The sequence below is a fragment of the Rhinopithecus roxellana genome, chromosome 11 (genome assembly GCF_007565055.1).
Source record: "Rhinopithecus roxellana isolate Shanxi Qingling chromosome 11, ASM756505v1, whole genome shotgun sequence".
In the NCBI taxonomy this organism is placed as follows: Eukaryota; Metazoa; Chordata; class Mammalia; order Primates; family Cercopithecidae; genus Rhinopithecus; species Rhinopithecus roxellana.
Genome location: NC_044559.1, coordinates 107,456,960 through 107,474,509, shown reverse-complemented (window position 1 = coordinate 107,474,509; position 17,550 = coordinate 107,456,960). Strand labels below are relative to the sequence as shown.

General features: G+C 41.1%; 1 protein-coding gene across 1 annotated transcript in view; it reads left to right on the top strand.

Annotated features, from left to right (window-relative positions):
* The window catches only part of MYO3A (myosin IIIA), a 292,667-nt gene that overhangs the window by 204,732 nt on the left and 70,385 nt on the right, over nucleotides 1-17,550 (top strand). Inside the window, exons 21-22 of the mRNA XM_030940862.1 lie at nucleotides 13,623-13,776; nucleotides 15,926-16,014. Coding sequence (XP_030796722.1) covers nucleotides 13,623-13,776; nucleotides 15,926-16,014 — 243 coding nt within the window. The remainder of the gene's footprint in view (nucleotides 1-13,622; nucleotides 13,777-15,925; nucleotides 16,015-17,550) is intronic.

The following is a 17,550-nucleotide window of genomic DNA, read 5'->3' as shown; positions in this document are numbered from 1 at the left end:
TAAAATACCTAGGAATCCAGCTTACAAGGGATGTAAAGGACCTCTTCAAGGAGAACTACAAACCACTGCTCAGTGAAATCAAAGAGGACACAAACAAATGGAAGAACATACCATGCTCATGGATAGGAAGAATCAATATCGTGAAAATGGCCATACTCCCCAAGGTTATTTATAGATTCAATGCCATCCCCATCAAGCTACCAATGACTTTCTTCACAGAATTGGAAAAAACTGCTTTAAAGTTCATATGGAACCAAAAAAGAGCCCGCATTGCCAAGACAATCCTAAGTCAAAAGGACAAAGCTGGAGGCGTCACGCTACCTGACTTCAAACTATACTACAAGGCTACAGTAACCAAAACAGCATGGTACTGGTACCAAAACAGAGATATAGACCAATGGAACAGAACAGAGTCCTCAGAAATAATACCGCACATCTACAGCCATCTGATCTTTGACAAACCTGAGAGAAACAAGAAATGGGGAAAGGATTCCCTATTTAATAAATGGTGCTGGGAAAATTGGCTAGCCATAAGTAGAAAGCTGAAACTGGATCCTTTCCTTACCCCTTATACGAAGATTAATTCAAGATGGATTAGAGACTTAAATGTTAGACCTAATACCATAAAAACCCTAGAAGAAAATCTAGGTAGTACCATTCAGGACATAGGCATGGGCAAGGACTTCATGTCTAAAACACCAAAAGCAACGGCAGCAAAAGCAAAAATTGACAAATGGGATCTAATTAAACTAAAGAGCTTTTGCACAGCAAAAGAAACTACCATCAGAGTGAACAGGCAACCTACAGAATGGGAGAAAATTTTTGCAACCTACTCATCTGACAAAGGGCTAATATCCAGAATCTACAAAGAACTCAAACAAATATACGAGAAAAAAACAAACAACCCCATCAAAAAGTGGGGAAAGGATATGAACAGACATTTCTCAAAAGAAGATATTCATACAGCCAACAGACACATGAAAAAATGCTCATCATCACTGGCCATCAGAGAAATGCAAATCAAAACCACAATGAGGTACCATCTCACACCAGTTAGAATGGCAATCATTAAGAAGTCAGGAAACAACAGGTGTTGGAGAGGATGTGGAGAAATAGGAACACTTTTACACTGTTGGTGGGATTGTAAACTAGTTCAACCATTATGGAAAACAGTATGGCGATTCCTCAAGGATCTAGAACTAGATGTACCATATGACCCAGCCATCCCACTACTGGGTATATACCCAAAGGATTATAAATTAGTCTACTACAAAGACACATGTACACGTATGTTTATTGCGGCACTATTCACAATAGCAAAGACTTGGAATCAACCCAAATGTCCATCTGTGACAGACTGGATTAAGAAAATGTGGCACATATACACCATGGAATACTATGCAGCCATAAAAAAGGATGAGTTTGCGTCCTTTGTAGGGACATGGATGCAGCTGGAAACCATCATTCTTAGCAAACTATCACAAGAAGAGAAAACCAAACACCGCATGTTCTCACTCATAGGTGGGAACTGAACAATGAGATCACTTGGACTCGGGAAGGGGAACATCACACACTGGGGTCTATCATGGGGAGGGGGGAGGAGGGAGGGATTGCATTGGGGAGTTATACATGATATAAATGATGAATTGATGGGTGCTGACGAGTTGATGGGTGCAGCACACCAACATGGCATAAGTATACATATGTAACAAACCTGCACGTTATGCACATGTACCCTAGAACTTAAAGTATAATAAAAAAAAAAAAAAAAAAAAAAAAAAACAAACCCTTATCAGGGTCTTCACATTGTTTTGCTCAAAAGTGTGAAGTTTAAGTCCAACTTTCTTGCCTATTAAGTCATATGTGTGTAAATGGTAGCATTTGTCCCATTTTAGCTCTCCAAGTGATAAGCATTTCCTTTAAGCGTCAAAGCAGCCAAATACATTTGTGAAGCCTTTAATACAACAAATCTTCCTTTTTAAGTGCTTGACCAAGTGTTAGGTTATTTCTGAGACCACATTTAAATATTCCTTAAAACTTTCACACACTGAAGATGGCAGCTGATGTCCACGTGGTTGGGTGTTTGGAGGTGTGTTGGGGCCCTGGCAGCAACTCCAGGCTGTGGACCTGTTGCTCTTCTTTCCCTCTGGCTTCACAGACGGCCTCTCTGGCTCTGTTTTCCTCATCCCTGCTAAACAGCTGCGTAGCACACTTAGTCTGTTTCTCTTTCATTGGTGAAGCTTGGTCGACACCTTTAATGTGATGTAGGGATTTGTGGTACATAATTATTTTGATAATGTAATGATATTCTTAAAAGTTGGTTTTTTTTTTCCTTTTCTGAGTTGGGGTCTTGCCCTGCCGCCCAAACTGGAGTGCAGTGGCACAATTAAGACTCACTGTAGTATCGAACTCCTGAGTTCAAGTCATCCTCCTACCTTGGCCTCCTGAGTAGTTGGGGCTACTGGCGTGTACCACCATGCCTGGCTAAATTTTTAGAAGTTTTGATAAAAAGTAATTCTCAGTGAAATACATAGTTAGAAGCCTAGATCCATATGATAGTATTGTCGTTTTCTACATGTGAGATTAGAGCATACTGTTGACAAACCAAAATACAATTTTTTGGTAGAGATTTAAACATGACAGTAATGGAAAAATAGTTTAAGGTGAAAGAGATCCTAATATATAGAACACTGTATTTCTGAATTTCTAATCCGAATGCCTCCTTATTCTAAGCTGATACCTATTAATACAATATAAATCTGTAAAATCCTTTACATCTCTTAAATGGTTTTGAGAAACAGGTATCATATACAAAAAGTGACTAAATTGGAATTTTCATCTTAGCATGCATTAGTATATATATATATATTTTTCTGAATAAGGAACCTGCTAAGGGAGAAATATTCTAAAACTCATCTCTTCAAATTTTAATAAAATGTATGTAAAATAAAACATGAATATTTTATTAGGAAGTATCCAAAATACTTTCTCATTAGGTTATTTGTCAAATTCTGAATTAATGACTTGTATCATCTCAAGTTAATGATGGCCAGCATTCTCTGTGACTTGCTATTAACATTAACGTAAAAACTAACAGGATCATCAATATCAGCTTTGAATAGAAAATGCAGGAAGAAATAGATTTCAAATCATAAATCTTATTTTATATTGAGTTCACATTTTTACAGGATATGTATTATCACCATTTTTTAGAATTTAAAAAATAGTTATTTCATTAAAGTGTTATTAAAAATATGTGTATATAGAAAAAGAGAATGAAAAATCAAACATGATGATGCATTAACAATTATGGAATAACCACCATGTAAAGGGTACATGGTAGTTCTTTGTACTATTCTTGAAATTTTCTGTAAGTTTTAAATTATTTCAAAATGAAAAGTGGCAAAAGTTTTTTTTTCCACTGTAATAAACGTAAAACATACTCAGTTCATCCTGAGTTCTGGTAACACCCTTACAGAAATCTTAGATTTTCAACCTTTAAAATCTTTCTGTTTGATAAAAGAGGATTTCTGTCAATGGTTAGAATAAGCAACTTCTCAATGGTTTCTCTCTACCCTGGGCAATGTTTTCATGAATAGGCACAATCATTTGAGCAGTGGTGAGTAGGAGTTCTTTTACTAAAATACAGACTTCAGGGACTACATGTGTCTATGTAGCTTCTTTCCTGTTGCAAACATTCTGTCCACAGTCTTAACTGCATTTTTCATTGAGTTTCATGACATATCCAAGCAGTTGTGCATTCTGAAATATTAGAACTAGAAGAAACCTAAATAGATTATCTATATTTCATTGATTAAAATGACTCCTTCTCTTCAACTGTGATTTGCCCAAGGTTATAGGACAGTGAAATGAAACCAGGACCAGAGTAAGGGGCTTCTGACAGCTATCCATGGTTTTTCTCATCAACAAACAAGTTAGCAAGGACCAGGGATCTAGTAATCTCCTGTGCAGAAGAAAAAGGTGCTCTTTCCTTCTTTTCTTTCTTTCTAAATAGATAGGAGCACCCTTTTCTTCTGCACAGAAGATTACTTTACTGGAATAATCTATTAGATTACTAATTATTGGGTTATTAAATCATAAATTATTAATTATTTAATTATTAGATTATTTATATTGGATCAGAAAGAAGGAAAGAAAAGAAGCATAGGTCAGTCTTAGCATGAAAAGCCAAGGAGAATCAACATAAGGCAGGATAGAAGAAGGTAGAAAATCCCAGGGAGCACTGAGGCTGGCAGCAGTGGCCAGCAAGGGTTATGACAGCTAGAGACCACTCACAGGAAGGAACTAGAACTAGAAGGTGGAATAACTGAAAAGGAGAATACAGCCACAAGCAAAGAAATCTCAGACATGATTTTAGGGTTGGAATGGAAAGGCAGAGAGCATCTTTGCCATGCCCGAAAGAACAGAAACTCAACCGGGCGCACTGGCTCACACTTGTAATCCCAACACTTTGGGAGGCTGAGGAGGGTGGATCACCTGAGGTCAGGAGTTTGAGACCAGCCTGGCCAACACGGCAACACCTCATCTCTACTAAAAATACAAAAATTAGCCAGGCATGATGGTGGGTGTCTAGAATCCCAGCTACTCGGGAGGCTGAGGCAGGAGAATCACTTGAACCTGGGGGCCAGAGGTTGCAGTGAGCTGAGGTCGGGTCCACTTCACTCCAGCCTGGGTGAAAGAGCAAAACTCCATTTCAAAAGGAAAGAAAAGAAAAGAAAAGAAACTCTATCATTCTGATCTTTAAATTCTACCTTCTCCAGCCCCACCTACCCCTAACCACACACAGAGTAGGTACTGCTTGAACATTTCTGGAATTTGAGTATATCACATCCTCTGCAGTGATCTGTACAAAGACAGCATCACAAACCCAGGTGAATTACCAGTGCCATCTCATGATATAAATCTCATTCTTCCTCCCGTGACCTAAAATGGGTAGGATCATAAAAAAGTGGACTAAACTTGTAAAAATAAAAGAGATACTGATTTATGACTTGAAAACAAGAAATACAGGAGAATATTGAGGGTCATATATACCAGCTATTAACATTTCCCCGTTCTGAAATATCTACAACTGCGGAGCAGTGTCAAATGATGAACTTGTCTATTGGAGAAGGCTATGACATTGTTCCCCAGGTGTAAGTTCTGTGAAATAACTAAGTGTTCCCTGTCACTGCATGTACCAGCCTTTTATAAAAAAAAGATGTCACGAGCCAAAGTACTCAAATCACTTCAATTGGTGACTTTGGAAGAATCTTTTTAAAACTTCGGGCTTGCATAAAACTATCAGAAGGTAGTAGAAAGTGTTCTCCTGTAGTAAAATGATGAAGTGGTGTGTCAGGGGGAGTGGGGAGAAGACTATTCCAGAACTGTCTGTTCTTTACATGAGGACGTAGTCAGCCTACTTAGGCAGTGTTCATCTACTGCTATCTGGATTGGTGCTAAGAAATAAAAACACACTAAGTACAGATCGGCCGGGCATGGTGGCTCGTGCCTGTAATGCCAGCACTTTGGGAGGCCAAGGTCTGCAGAATCACTTGAGGCTGGGAGTTTGAGACCAGCCTGGCCAATGTGGTGAAACTCCATCTCTACTAAAAATACAAAAATTAATGGGGCATGGCAGCATGCGTCCGTACCCAGCTACTCAGGAGGCTGAGGCATGAGAATTGCTTGAACCCAGGAGGCAGAGTTTGCAGTAAGTGGAATTCGTGCCACTGCACTCCAGCCTGAGCCATGGAGCGAGACTCCGTCTCAAAAAAAAAAAAAAATAAGACCCACACAGTAAGTACAGGTTGATTGGTCTGGTGTGTACTAATGTAAGTGATGAGACTACATAAAAATATAAAATTATTGTTGATTCTTAAAGATTTAGGTAGTACATGGAAGGGCAATAAATATTCATTTCTGAGTGCTAAAGTTATTTGTGAACTAGAAATATAGGTTATTCTATATTTTAAATTATCCTAGACCTGGGTAATTTTGGAACTTCAACTAAGGAAACAGAAAGATTTGAAATAGTTCACTGTTGCAGGAAGTCAGGGACCTCGAATGGAGGGACTGGCTGGAGCCACGGCAAAGGAACATAAATTGTGAACATTTCATGGACATTTACCAGTTCCCAAATAATACTTTCATAATTTCTTATGCCTGTCTTACTTTAATCTCTTAATCCTGTTATCTTCATAAGCTGAGACTGCATGTCACCTCAGGACCACTGTGATCATTGTGTTAACTATACAGATTGATTGTAAAATGTGTGTTTGAACAATATTAAATCAGTGCACCTTGAAAAAGAACAGAGTAACAGCGATTTTAGGGAACATGGGAAGACAACCATAAGGTCTGACTGCCTGAAGGGTCGGACAAAAAAAGCCGTATTTTTCTTCTTGTAGAGAGCCTATAAATGGACGTGCAAGTAGGAAAGATATCGCTAAATTCTTTTCCTAGCAAGGATTAATACTCTGGGAAAGGAATTCATTCCTGGGGGGAGGTCTATACATGGCTGCTCTGGGAATGTCTGTCCTGTGCGGTTCAGATAAGGACTGAGATACGCCCTGGTCTCTTGCAGTACCCTCAGGCTTACTAGGGTGGGGAAAAATCCCACCCTGATAAATTTGAGGTCAGATTGGTTCTCTGCTCTCGAACCCTGTTTTCCGCTGTTTAAGCTGTTTATCAAGACAATACATGCACCGCTGAACATAGACCCTTATCACTAATTCTGCTTTTGCCCTTTGCCTTGTGATCTTTGTTGGATGCTTATCAGGAGTTTCTGATTTTGCCCTTGTCCTGTTTCCTCAGAAGCATGTGATCTTTGTTCTCCTTTTTGCCCTTTGAAGCATGTGATCTTTGTGACCTAATCCTTGTTCTTGCACCCCCTCCCCTTTTGAAATCCTTAATAAAACTTGCTGGCTTTAAGGCTCAGGTGGGCATCACGGTCCTACTGATATGTGATGTCACCCCCGGCGGCCCAGCTATAAAATTCCTCTCTTTGTACTCTTTCTCTTTATTTCTCAGCTGGCCAACGCTTATGGAAAATAGAAAGAACCTACGTTGAAATACTGGGGGCAGGTTCCCCCGATAGTTCACCATTATTCGAGTCCATCTTCCCAACGAATGGTACCTCATTTAGGTCTTCCAACTGCATTTTTTATTATTAGAGATCTGACTTCTAACAATGTTCTAGAATTCTGTTTAAAGTCAAATTCTAAGGAATACTTGAAGACTGTAGCTTGTCATATCTCAAGAACCTTCTGATAAGATTATGTTATGATAATAATATCATCATCATGGTGACAGAAGCAAAAATTTTCAAGCTTGGGGCTTACGTTTTTCTTCAAAATTACTCATATTATTGAAAGGCGAGAGAAGTCTTACTTTGTATGCCACAGAGAGGCAATGCAAGAGCAACAGAAGCAGTGTGAGCAAGCTGACAAGGAAGGGGTCTAGACCTGCAGGCAAGGGCTGCAGAAGCCACAGCTGATGTTGTGACTGCCCTTGTCAAGTCAGTCCACTGAGATCAACACTAAAGAGGATGATTTCCCCAGGAAAGTCACTCAAATGCCAGCTTCATTAATGGATTCCTGTAGAATGTAGTCACAGGACCAAGAGGACACACAGAAGCAAATGGGAAAGAGACCAGGGAGCAAATGTGAACCTGACACCAAGGATGTTTTCAAGAAAGTCCAGGAGACTTTCTCTTCATTTAACTCTGTCTGACTGCTAGCTTCACAAATCTTCAGCAACATCACAACAACTGATGCTTTAAGGAAGCCTCTGAGTCCAAAACATGACATGTTTCTTATTATCTAGTTTCAAAACAATAATACTCCTAATAATGGTTGACAGACATTAAGTATGTAGTATGTGCTAAGCATGTATCTACTTTATTTCTCCCAAAATCTATCCTCTTAAGTAAATACATAATCAAAGAAATGCAAATACAACAATAGGCTACCATTTCCCCCATCAAAAATAGATTTAAAAATATATATTTTTTGAGACAGAGTTTCACTCTTGTTGCCCAGGCTGGAGTGCAATGAATGGCATGATCTCGGCTCACTGCAACCTCCAACTCCTGGGTTCAAGTGATTCTCTTGCCTCAGCCTCCCAAGTAGCTGGGATTACAGGTATGAGCCACTACATCCAGCTAATTTTGTATTTTTAGTAGAGATGGGGTTTCTCCATGTTGGTCAGGCTGGTCTTGAACTCCTGAGCTCAGGTGATCTGCCCGCCTCAGCCTCCCAAAGGATTAAAAATGTTTCAATGAAAATATTCATTGCTTGTGAGGATGCAGCAAGTTAGAAGTATTTATGATTACAGTGAAGTTTCTGCAAGCTTTCAAAAAATCAATCTACAGCTGGGAGCAGTGGCTCATGCCTGTAATCCCAGCACTTTGGGAGGCCAAGGTTGAGGTGTGGTGGGGGATTCATTTGAGGTCAGGAGTTTGAGACCAGCCTGGCCAACATGGCAAAACCCGACTCTACTAAAAATACAAAAATTAGCCAGGCGTGGTAGTGCATGCTTGTAATCCCAGCTACTCTAGAGGCCGAGGCAGGAGAATCACTTGAACCTAGGAGGCAGAGGTTGCAGTGAGCTGAGATCACGCTGCCACACACCAGCCTGGGCAACAGACTGTCTTAAAAAAAAAAAAAAATCAATCTACAAACACGTTTCAGAAGCCTGTAAAATGTTCATACCATGTGATCGTCTACTCAGTTTTAAGATGTAATAGAAAATACAGAAAAGCTTGATGCACAAAGAGGTACCCCAGAGCATGGTAGAGTGCATGGAGAGTGACCAGTTAAGGAAGGGAAATTGCTGAATTAGGAAAATGAAGGAAGGTCTCTCTGAGAAGGTGAGACCTAAATGATGAAAGTGAACCTTCTTTGTATTACTCATCTGTACTGAGTAATCTGTACTTAAATTTGCACCTGATTTATAAGCCATGTGGACGCTTGCAGCCTCTCTCAGCCCATGGTGACCACCCTTCCATACTGCTGTGCAAGTCTGAGGGCTCAATGTAGTCATCTTGAATCTCTCCTGGAATGGCCCTTTGGCCCTAAATATTTAAGTTTGTTGTTTAGGCCGTAGCTGGAGAGGTGCACCTTTTATGGGCTTTCCTGCCATTGTGCCGCTTCATGACTCAGTGACTCAAAATTCAATGAAAAACAAGGGAGAGGCCGGGCACAGTGTCTTATGCCTGTAATCTCAGCACTTTGGGAGGCTGAGGCAGATGGATCACTTGAGGTCAGGAGTTCAAGACCAGCCTGGCCAATATGGTGAAACCCCGTCTCTACTAAAAATGAAAGAATTAGCTGGACATGGTGGCAGGTGCCTGTAATCCCAGCTACTTGGGAGGCTGAGGCAGGTAGAATTACTTGAACCCAGAAGGTGGAAGTTGCAGTGAGCCGAGATAGTGCCACTGCATTCCAGCCTGCGTGACAGAGTGAGACTCTGTCTCAAAAAAGGAAGAAGAAGAAGAAGAAGAAGGAGAAGGAGAAGGAGGAAGAGGAGGAGGAGGAGGAGGAGAAGGAGGAGAAGGAGAAGGAGGGGAAGGAGAAGGAGGGGAAGGAGGAGAAGATGGAGGAGGAGAAGGAGGAGGAGGAGAAGGAGAAGGAGGAGAAGGAGGAGGAGGAGAAGGAGGAGGAGAAGGAGGAGGAGAAGGAGAAGAAGGAGAAAGAGGAGAAGAAGGAGAAGGAGGAGAAGAAGGAGGAGAAGAAGGAGAAGGAGGAGAAGAAGGAGAAGGAGGAGAAGGAGAAGAAGGAGAAGGAAGAGAAGAAGGAGAAGGAGGAGGAGGAGAAGGAGAAGGAGGAGAAGATGGAGGAGGAGAAGGAGAAGGAGGAGAAGGAGAAGGAGGAGAAGGAGGAGGAGGAGAAGGAGAAGGAGGAGAAGAAGGAGGAGGAGAAGGAGAAGGAGGAGAAGAAGGAGAAGGAGGAGGAGAAGGAGAAGGAGGAGGAGGAGGAGAAGGAGGAGAAGGAGAAGGAGGAGGAGAAGGAGGAGAAGGAGAAGGAGGAGAAGAAGGAGAAGGAGAAGGAGGAGAAGGAGAAGGAGGGGAAGGAGAAGGAGGGGAAGGAGAAGGAGGGGAAGGAGGAGGAGGGAAGGAGGAGGAGGAGAAGGAGGAGAAGGAGGAGGAGGAGGAGAAGGAGGAGGAGGAGAAGGAGGAGAAGGAGGGGAAGGAGAAGGAGGAGGAGAAGGAGGAGGAGGAGAAGGAGGAGGAGGAGGAGAAGGAGGAGAAGGAGGAGGAGGAGGAGAAGGAGGAGAAGGAGGAGGAGGAGGAGAAGGAGGGGAAGGAGGAGGAGGAGAAGGAGGAGAAGGAGGAGGAGGAGGAGAAGGAGGAGAAGGAGGGGAAGGAGGAGGAGGAGAAGGAGGAGAAGGAGAAGGAGGAGGAGAAGAAGGAGGAGGAGAAGGAGGAGAAGGAGGAGAAGAAGGAGAAGAAGGAGGAGGAGAAGGAGGAGAAGGAGAAGGAGGAGAAGGAGGAGGAGAAGAAGGAGGAGGAGAAGGAGGAGAAGAAGAAGGAGGAGAAGGAGAAGGAGGGGAAGGAGAAGGAGGAGAAGAAGGAGGAGGAGAAGGAGGAGAAGAAGGAGGAGGAGAAGGAGGAGAAGGAGAAGGAGGGGAAGGAGAAGGAGGGGAAGGAGGAGAAGGAGGAGAAGGAGAAGGAGGAGAAGGAGGAGGAGGAGAAGGAGGAGGAGGAGAAGGAGAAGGAGGAGAAGGAGGAGGAGGAGGAGAAGGAGGAGGAGGAGGAGGAGGAGAAAGACGGAGAAGGAGAAAGAAGAAGGAGAAAGAAGGAGAAGGAGAAAGAAGGAGAAGGAGAAAGAAGGAGAAGAAGAAAGAACGAGAAGGGGAAGGGGAAGGGGAAACAACTTTACCCAGGTGTGGGATTTCCTAAGATTTCCTAACATCTAAATCTTCTGATTTTCCAGAAGAAAATATATATATATAATGATTATTCATCTATTTTCAAAAGGGAACTCAGACAGTCTGAAGAGAGTAGGAATTGTATTGACTAAACACTTCAGCTTTAATACAATCAATAACTCTGCTCACTTTCGCTTTAAATGTATATTTGTTTGTTTGTTTGTTTGTTTTTTGTTTTCTGAGACGAAGTCTCGCTCTGTGCCCAGGCTGGAGTGCAGTGGCGCGATCTCAGCTCACGGCAACCTCCACCTCCCGGGTTCACGCCATTCTCCTGCCTCAGCCTCCTGAGTAGCTGGGGCTCCAGGCACCCACCACCACACCCAGCTAATGTTTTGTATTTTTAGTAGAGACAGGGTTTCACTGTGTTAGCCAGGATGGTCTCGATCTCCTGACTTCATGATCCGCCCACCTAAGCCTCCCAAAGTGCTGGGATTACAGGCATGAGCCACCGTGCTGGTCCCTAAATATATTTTTAAGGTACAGGGCAGAGCAGAGGACTTTCTGAAGAAATAGGAGCTTTGTTTCTCCACATATGCTTGAAAACAACTAAGCATTTTGGGATCATAACTGCTATATAATAAATAATTATTTTAGGCATTATAATTTTGCTGAAAGTATTTTATAAATTCTGAGTAATAGCATTTTTTTCTGCCTTGGTTTGCCTGAAGTTCCTAATACTAACAAGTGTCTTGAAGGGGAGCCCATTGTTTTCCACGCCACTCATCTCTGCTCTGTGTGACCCGCCACAGAAACAATCAGTGGATTTTGACACAGGCAAATAGAAATGACAAATGCATTAGTTTAGACCTTAACCTCGTGTACTTTCTACATAAAACAGACAAAAGTTGTTTTGAACTTTGCAGTTGCCATTTAAACTATAATATGCTGTGAGCATGATGTGTCTAACAGTAAAATAATTCTAGGTCTACTCACTTCTCCCAAGGTTACCTTCAAATACAAAAGCTGTGAAACTTCAAGTCATCGTTTTCGTTTTCATATACTGGATAAGCTAAATGCCTTTTAGGTTCTCCACCTTTTAGACCATCTATTCTTCTCGTTTTTATGAATTAGATTTTACTTTATTTAAAAACATACATTTGTTTTTCCTGGTGACACCTTTGAAATGAAATTTCAGCTTCATAAGGCCCCTACCGTAGTGATTAAAAGCTCTGGTTTATCAAAATGTCCCACCTGCCACTGGCTACATTGCAGATGTTCCCAGAAATTTTTCTTTCTCTTTACTATAGTAGTACATTATACATCATAATTAACCATCATATGTTACCTTGCATTATTACTCAAATTATATTTGAACTCTGTGGAGGGCCAGGAGCTCGTTTTAAACTTCTCTGTCACCCACTATAGTGCCTTCGGTATTCCATGAATTAAAGCATATATTAAAATAATAATGAAAATGGTCTGTAATTTAAACATGGGAATGTCACAGAGTGTTCCACCCGCGTCAGTGATTGATTCATACACTTACCAGGAATGGTTGCTTATCGTCTGACAAGTGGTGACTCCCCCACATGCAAGCATGGCTGCATGTCATAGTTCAGAGGTCACGCATGTACTCTGTCTGACAGACTTCAGCACTGGGCTGGGAACAGTGTGAAGGCAGAGTCATAGAAGGTAACTGGGCACAAGCCTTCATGTCCCTTTTGTAAAGTAGATCATAGGTACCTATGCTATGCTGGTACCTTACCCCTACAGTAATTATCTGTGGTTCATTGTTTCTATTATACACATCTTATATTACACTATACTCAACAGCAAATTATTATTAATATGCCATATGTTATTACTTTGTAAAATGGGGTTTGTTACCCCCATTTAATAGATTAGAAAATAGATGTTTATAGAGTAAGGAAATTCCAAAGGATTTTGTGGCTAGTCAAGTGGCAGAGCCCAGAGGTGAAACTGTGTGTCTTTGGTACTCAATCCACTGGTTGTTTCTATAACCCTCTGCTGTCTGCTGGAATTATGATTGAAAAGTTATATACATGTGCTTGAAAGATTCAGTGAGGGAAGTATACCTCTAAGATGTATCTAGTTAAATATTCTGTAAAGTCTGGAACATAATTTTGTTACTTCTCATTAACAACATATTTTCTTACATCTTGAAAACTTAGGATGTCCATAATTCTAGTATGGAGACTAGAGCTTCTGGTATTACTACCCTGAGTATAATCAGTTCTGACTTTAAGGAACAAGCAGCTCTGTGGAGAGAAAAATAAAATGATACTCTCAGTTTAAGAGCAAGTTCAGGCCGGGCACGGTGGCTCATGCCTGTAATCCCAGCACTTTGGGAGGTCGAGGTGGTCGAGGTGGGTCATCACTTGAGGTCAGGAGTTTGAGACCAGCCTGGCCAAAATAGTGAAACACCATCTCTACTAAAAACACAAAAATTAGCCGGGCATGGTGGTGCACACCTGTAATCCCAGCTACTCAGGAAGCTGAGGCAGGAGAATTGCTTGAACGTGGGAGGCAGAGGTTGCAGTGAGCCTAGATCACGCCAATACACTCTAGCCTGGACGACAGAGCGAGACTCCGTAAAAAAAAAAAAAAAAAAAAAAAAAAGCAATGTCAAAGGGAGCAATTTATTTTAATATATGTAAAGTAAAATTTTAGGTAATTACTATCAAGCTATATATTATTCACAGTTTTAAGTGGTTTTGTCTTTGTTATAGAATGAATACCTAAATGAAGATGTGGATGCTAGAGTTATTGAATATGAGGATAACCGGCCCCTCTTAGATATGTTTCTGCAAAAGCCAATGGGTTTACTTTCCCTACTTGATGAAGAATGTAGATTTCCCAAGGCCACTGACCAGACTCTTGTAGGTGAGTTTTCAGTCCAGTGTGTCTGCATGGTTTTATGAATAGAGTCATGTTATTCTCAATGATATTTTTAAATGGCTTTAAATTATCTGGGAGAAAATAGCTGTCATAAAGCCTGCATATTTGACTTTAAAGAAGAGCCTTTGGATTTAATACCTGGACCAGTGCATGTTTATGATAGGGTAAAATATTTAGTGATAAATTAAGCAAGTTTAAATATTGGACTTCTCCTTATTTTATGGTGAAGCTCAACCATAGAATCACAGGTTATAAATGACCTTAGAAATTTTCCAGCCCAAAATTAGAAATTGGTGAGCAGGGCAGAAGGATAGCTCTGGAATTGAAAAGAGATAGTTAACAGGTAGGAAATAAATTAATCTGTGATGTTCTGTTCTATTCATGTATTTAATAGAGGCAAATCGCTTCAAATACTTAATAACCTCTAAGTTACCGTACATTAATAAATGTTCATGATAATCCTAAGTCATCAAAGTAAGATTAAATCTATTCTTTGTGCCTGAGAAGGCAGAGATGTGTATAATACATTTTAAAAGATCACCATTCAAGCTGGTTAAAATGAAAATGTCTTACTCCTTAAATTAAAAAAAAAAAAAAAAAAACTTTAGATTTTTCAGATATCTGAAAAAAAAAGGTTTTAAACGCAGAACATTGTATTCCCTGATGATATGAGGTATTTATTCTGTATGAGAAATACTTGCAGAGGATTCATATCTTTCTGTCATTTACTTTGGGTGACATGCAGAGCCTCTTTCTTTAGGTCTGTGATGTCTCTTCTTTCTGACTCACTGATTGGCTTAAATCTCTCCTTGAATTGGACAATACCAGATGGAAAATAAATTGACCCCAAAGTGGTGGGGAAAATCATTTCACAGCAGTCACTTGATTTTTAGATCAAATGATCCTTCTAGAACAAGTTCTCTGAAGGTGGTAAAATTGTTATAGAAATTCAGCTGCCTTTAAGATCATGTTTTATTTCTCATGTAATCAATAATAATTTACAGCTCTACAAGTAGAAAAGAGAGGCCAGGCGCGGTGGCTCAAGCCTGTAATCCCAGCACTTTGGGAGGCCGAGACGGGCAGATCACGAGGTCAGGAGATCGAGACCATCCTGGCTAATACGGTGAAACCCCGTCTCTACTAAAAAATACAAAAAACTAGCCGGGCGAGGTGGCAGGCGCCTGTAGTCCCAGCTACTCGGGAGGCTGAGGCAGGAGAATGGCGTAAACCCGGGAGGTGGAGCTTGTAGTGAGCTGAGATCCGGCCACTGCACTCCAGCCTGGGCGACAGAGCCAGACTCCGTCTCAAAAAAAAAAAAAAAAAAAAAAGTAGAAAAGAGAACAAAAACACTAGATTTTTAGGCTCATGGCTTGACATCACATTGTGTTTTACAAACTTCTTTGGTCAGTCTCAAGTAGTTCACTTGCTCTGTACCAGTGGTTCTCAAAATGTGGTCTCCCGCCCAGGAGCATCAGCACCACCTGAGAACTTGTTAGACATGTGAATTCTTGGATCCCACCCCAGACCTACTGAGTCAGAAACTCTGCGGTTGGGGCCCAGCAACCTGTGTTATAACAAACCCTCGGCCGGGCGCAGTGGCCCACACTTATAATCCCAGCACTTTGGGAGGCCGACGCACGTGGATCACATGAGGTCAGGAGTTTAAGACCAGCCTGGCCAACATGGCAAAACCCTGTCTCTACTTTAAAAATACAAAAAATTAGCCAGGCCTGGTGGTGGGCGCCTGTAATCCCAGCTACTCGGGAGGCTGAGGCAGGAGAATCGCTTGAACCCAGGAGGTGGAGGTTGCAGTGAGCCGAGATCACACCGTTGCACTCCAGCCTGGGCAACAAGAGCAAAACTCCGTCTCAAAAAAAAAAAAAAAAACCCTCGAGGTGACTCTGACGCATGACATGGCATGAGGACTGATGCCCTAAATCATAATGTAATGGTAGAAATTAATGATCTTGAGTGTTACTTTACCATATATAATTCTATTCCAAATCTACGTATATTAGCTATGTAAAATTTTCTTTGTTCGCTGCACATTGTCCTTTTTATGGTAAATGATTCTCACAGTATTTTTTGAGGATCTGATACATGCTTGATATATGAGTTCAGTATTTTTCTACAGAAAAATTTGAAGGTAACCTGAAATCACAGTACTTCTGGAGACCCAAAAGATTGGAACTTAGTTTTGGAATTCACCATTATGCAGGAAAGGTAAGAACTCTTAATTATGACTGGGTTTCTCTTTAGCCTTTTAATGAATAATAGGATGGACATAAAAATTATGGCCCAAAATGTTTATAGATAATAATAATGTCATAGCTGTCTGTTTCCACCCCCACTGGCCCTAATTATGCCCTCTGATGTCCTGTGATTGATCCTGTCCTTTGCCAGCCACTCACTATGGAGGCCACACCCACTCCAGGGCACGCTCTGCTGGCATCTATGCTGAAGAGGTTAAAAGAAAAGTCTTTCTCTTAGTTTAACAATCATAACGTTATAGTTTTACTAGAGGAATTGTTTTTCAGTAACTAAGAAAAAACGAGAAAGAAAAGACACACAACTGAAAGAATCCTTGGGTGAGATTAGCTGGCAATGGTTACCTGTTTGTTTCCTTCTTTTAACAATGCCTGAGGACCTTTGGTATAAACTGCCCTTTTCAGACTTTAGATGATTCTCTCTCTACTGCACTCTTTGTCCCTCCTCCCTTTCAAGAAGAGAAGGTGCCAGGCTGGAGATACAGTCAGATAACTGAGCTAAGCCAGATGGATGGATTACAATGCAGTTAGAGGAGGAAATGTCTCTACATTGACAGAAACACATTTCCACACCAGAACAAACCTCAGATATGTTGTCCTAGACCCAGAGGATGCTCTCTTTCCTTCCTTCTGCAGAGAATGACAGGTCATTCCTTCACAATGATGTCATAAATATGGGAGGACAAAGAGGACATTCAGATCAAGAAAGAATGTATCAAATGAGAAATACATAAAAATAAAATTACACAGAACTTAAAGCATTCTAGTCTGCTTGGCAACCTCCATATGTCTGTCAACATCCCACAGACTTTCATCATTTTTAAAGTATACCTTAAATCATTAGTTATAGCCTAATGATTCTTAGCATATCATTTTCCAAATAAAGCCTGTTTTAAACATCCATTAAGAATTGCATGCACCTGTAGTCCCAGCTACTTGGGAGGCTGAGACCAGAGAATTGCTTGAACCCAGGAGGTAAATGTTGCAGTGAGCCGAGATCGCGCCACTGCACTCCAGTGTGGGCGACAGAGTGAGACTATGTCTCAAATAAAATTTAAAAAAATTGCCTATAATCATTTTATCTAGTTTTTTTTAACAATTAGATTTTAACAACCTATTAGTCTGCTCGGGCTGCCATAAAAAAAAAAAAGTCACAGGCTGCATGACTTAAACAACAGACTTTTTTTTTTTTTGACAGTTTTGGAGGCTGACAGATCAAGGTGCTCCGAGAAGGGTTAGTATCTGGGAGGCCTCTCTTCCTGGCTTGAAGATGGCTACCTTCTCAAGGTGTCCCCACATGGCCTTTGCTATGTGAGCATAGGGAGTGGGGAGAGATATCCCTGGTTCCTCTTCCCGCTCTTAAAAGAACACAAGTCTTATTGGTGTAGGGTCTTACTCTTATACCCTATTTAACATTAGTTACCTCCATAAAGGCCCTGTCTCCAAATATAGTCACAGTGAAAGTTTACATCTTCAGCATCTGAATTTTGGA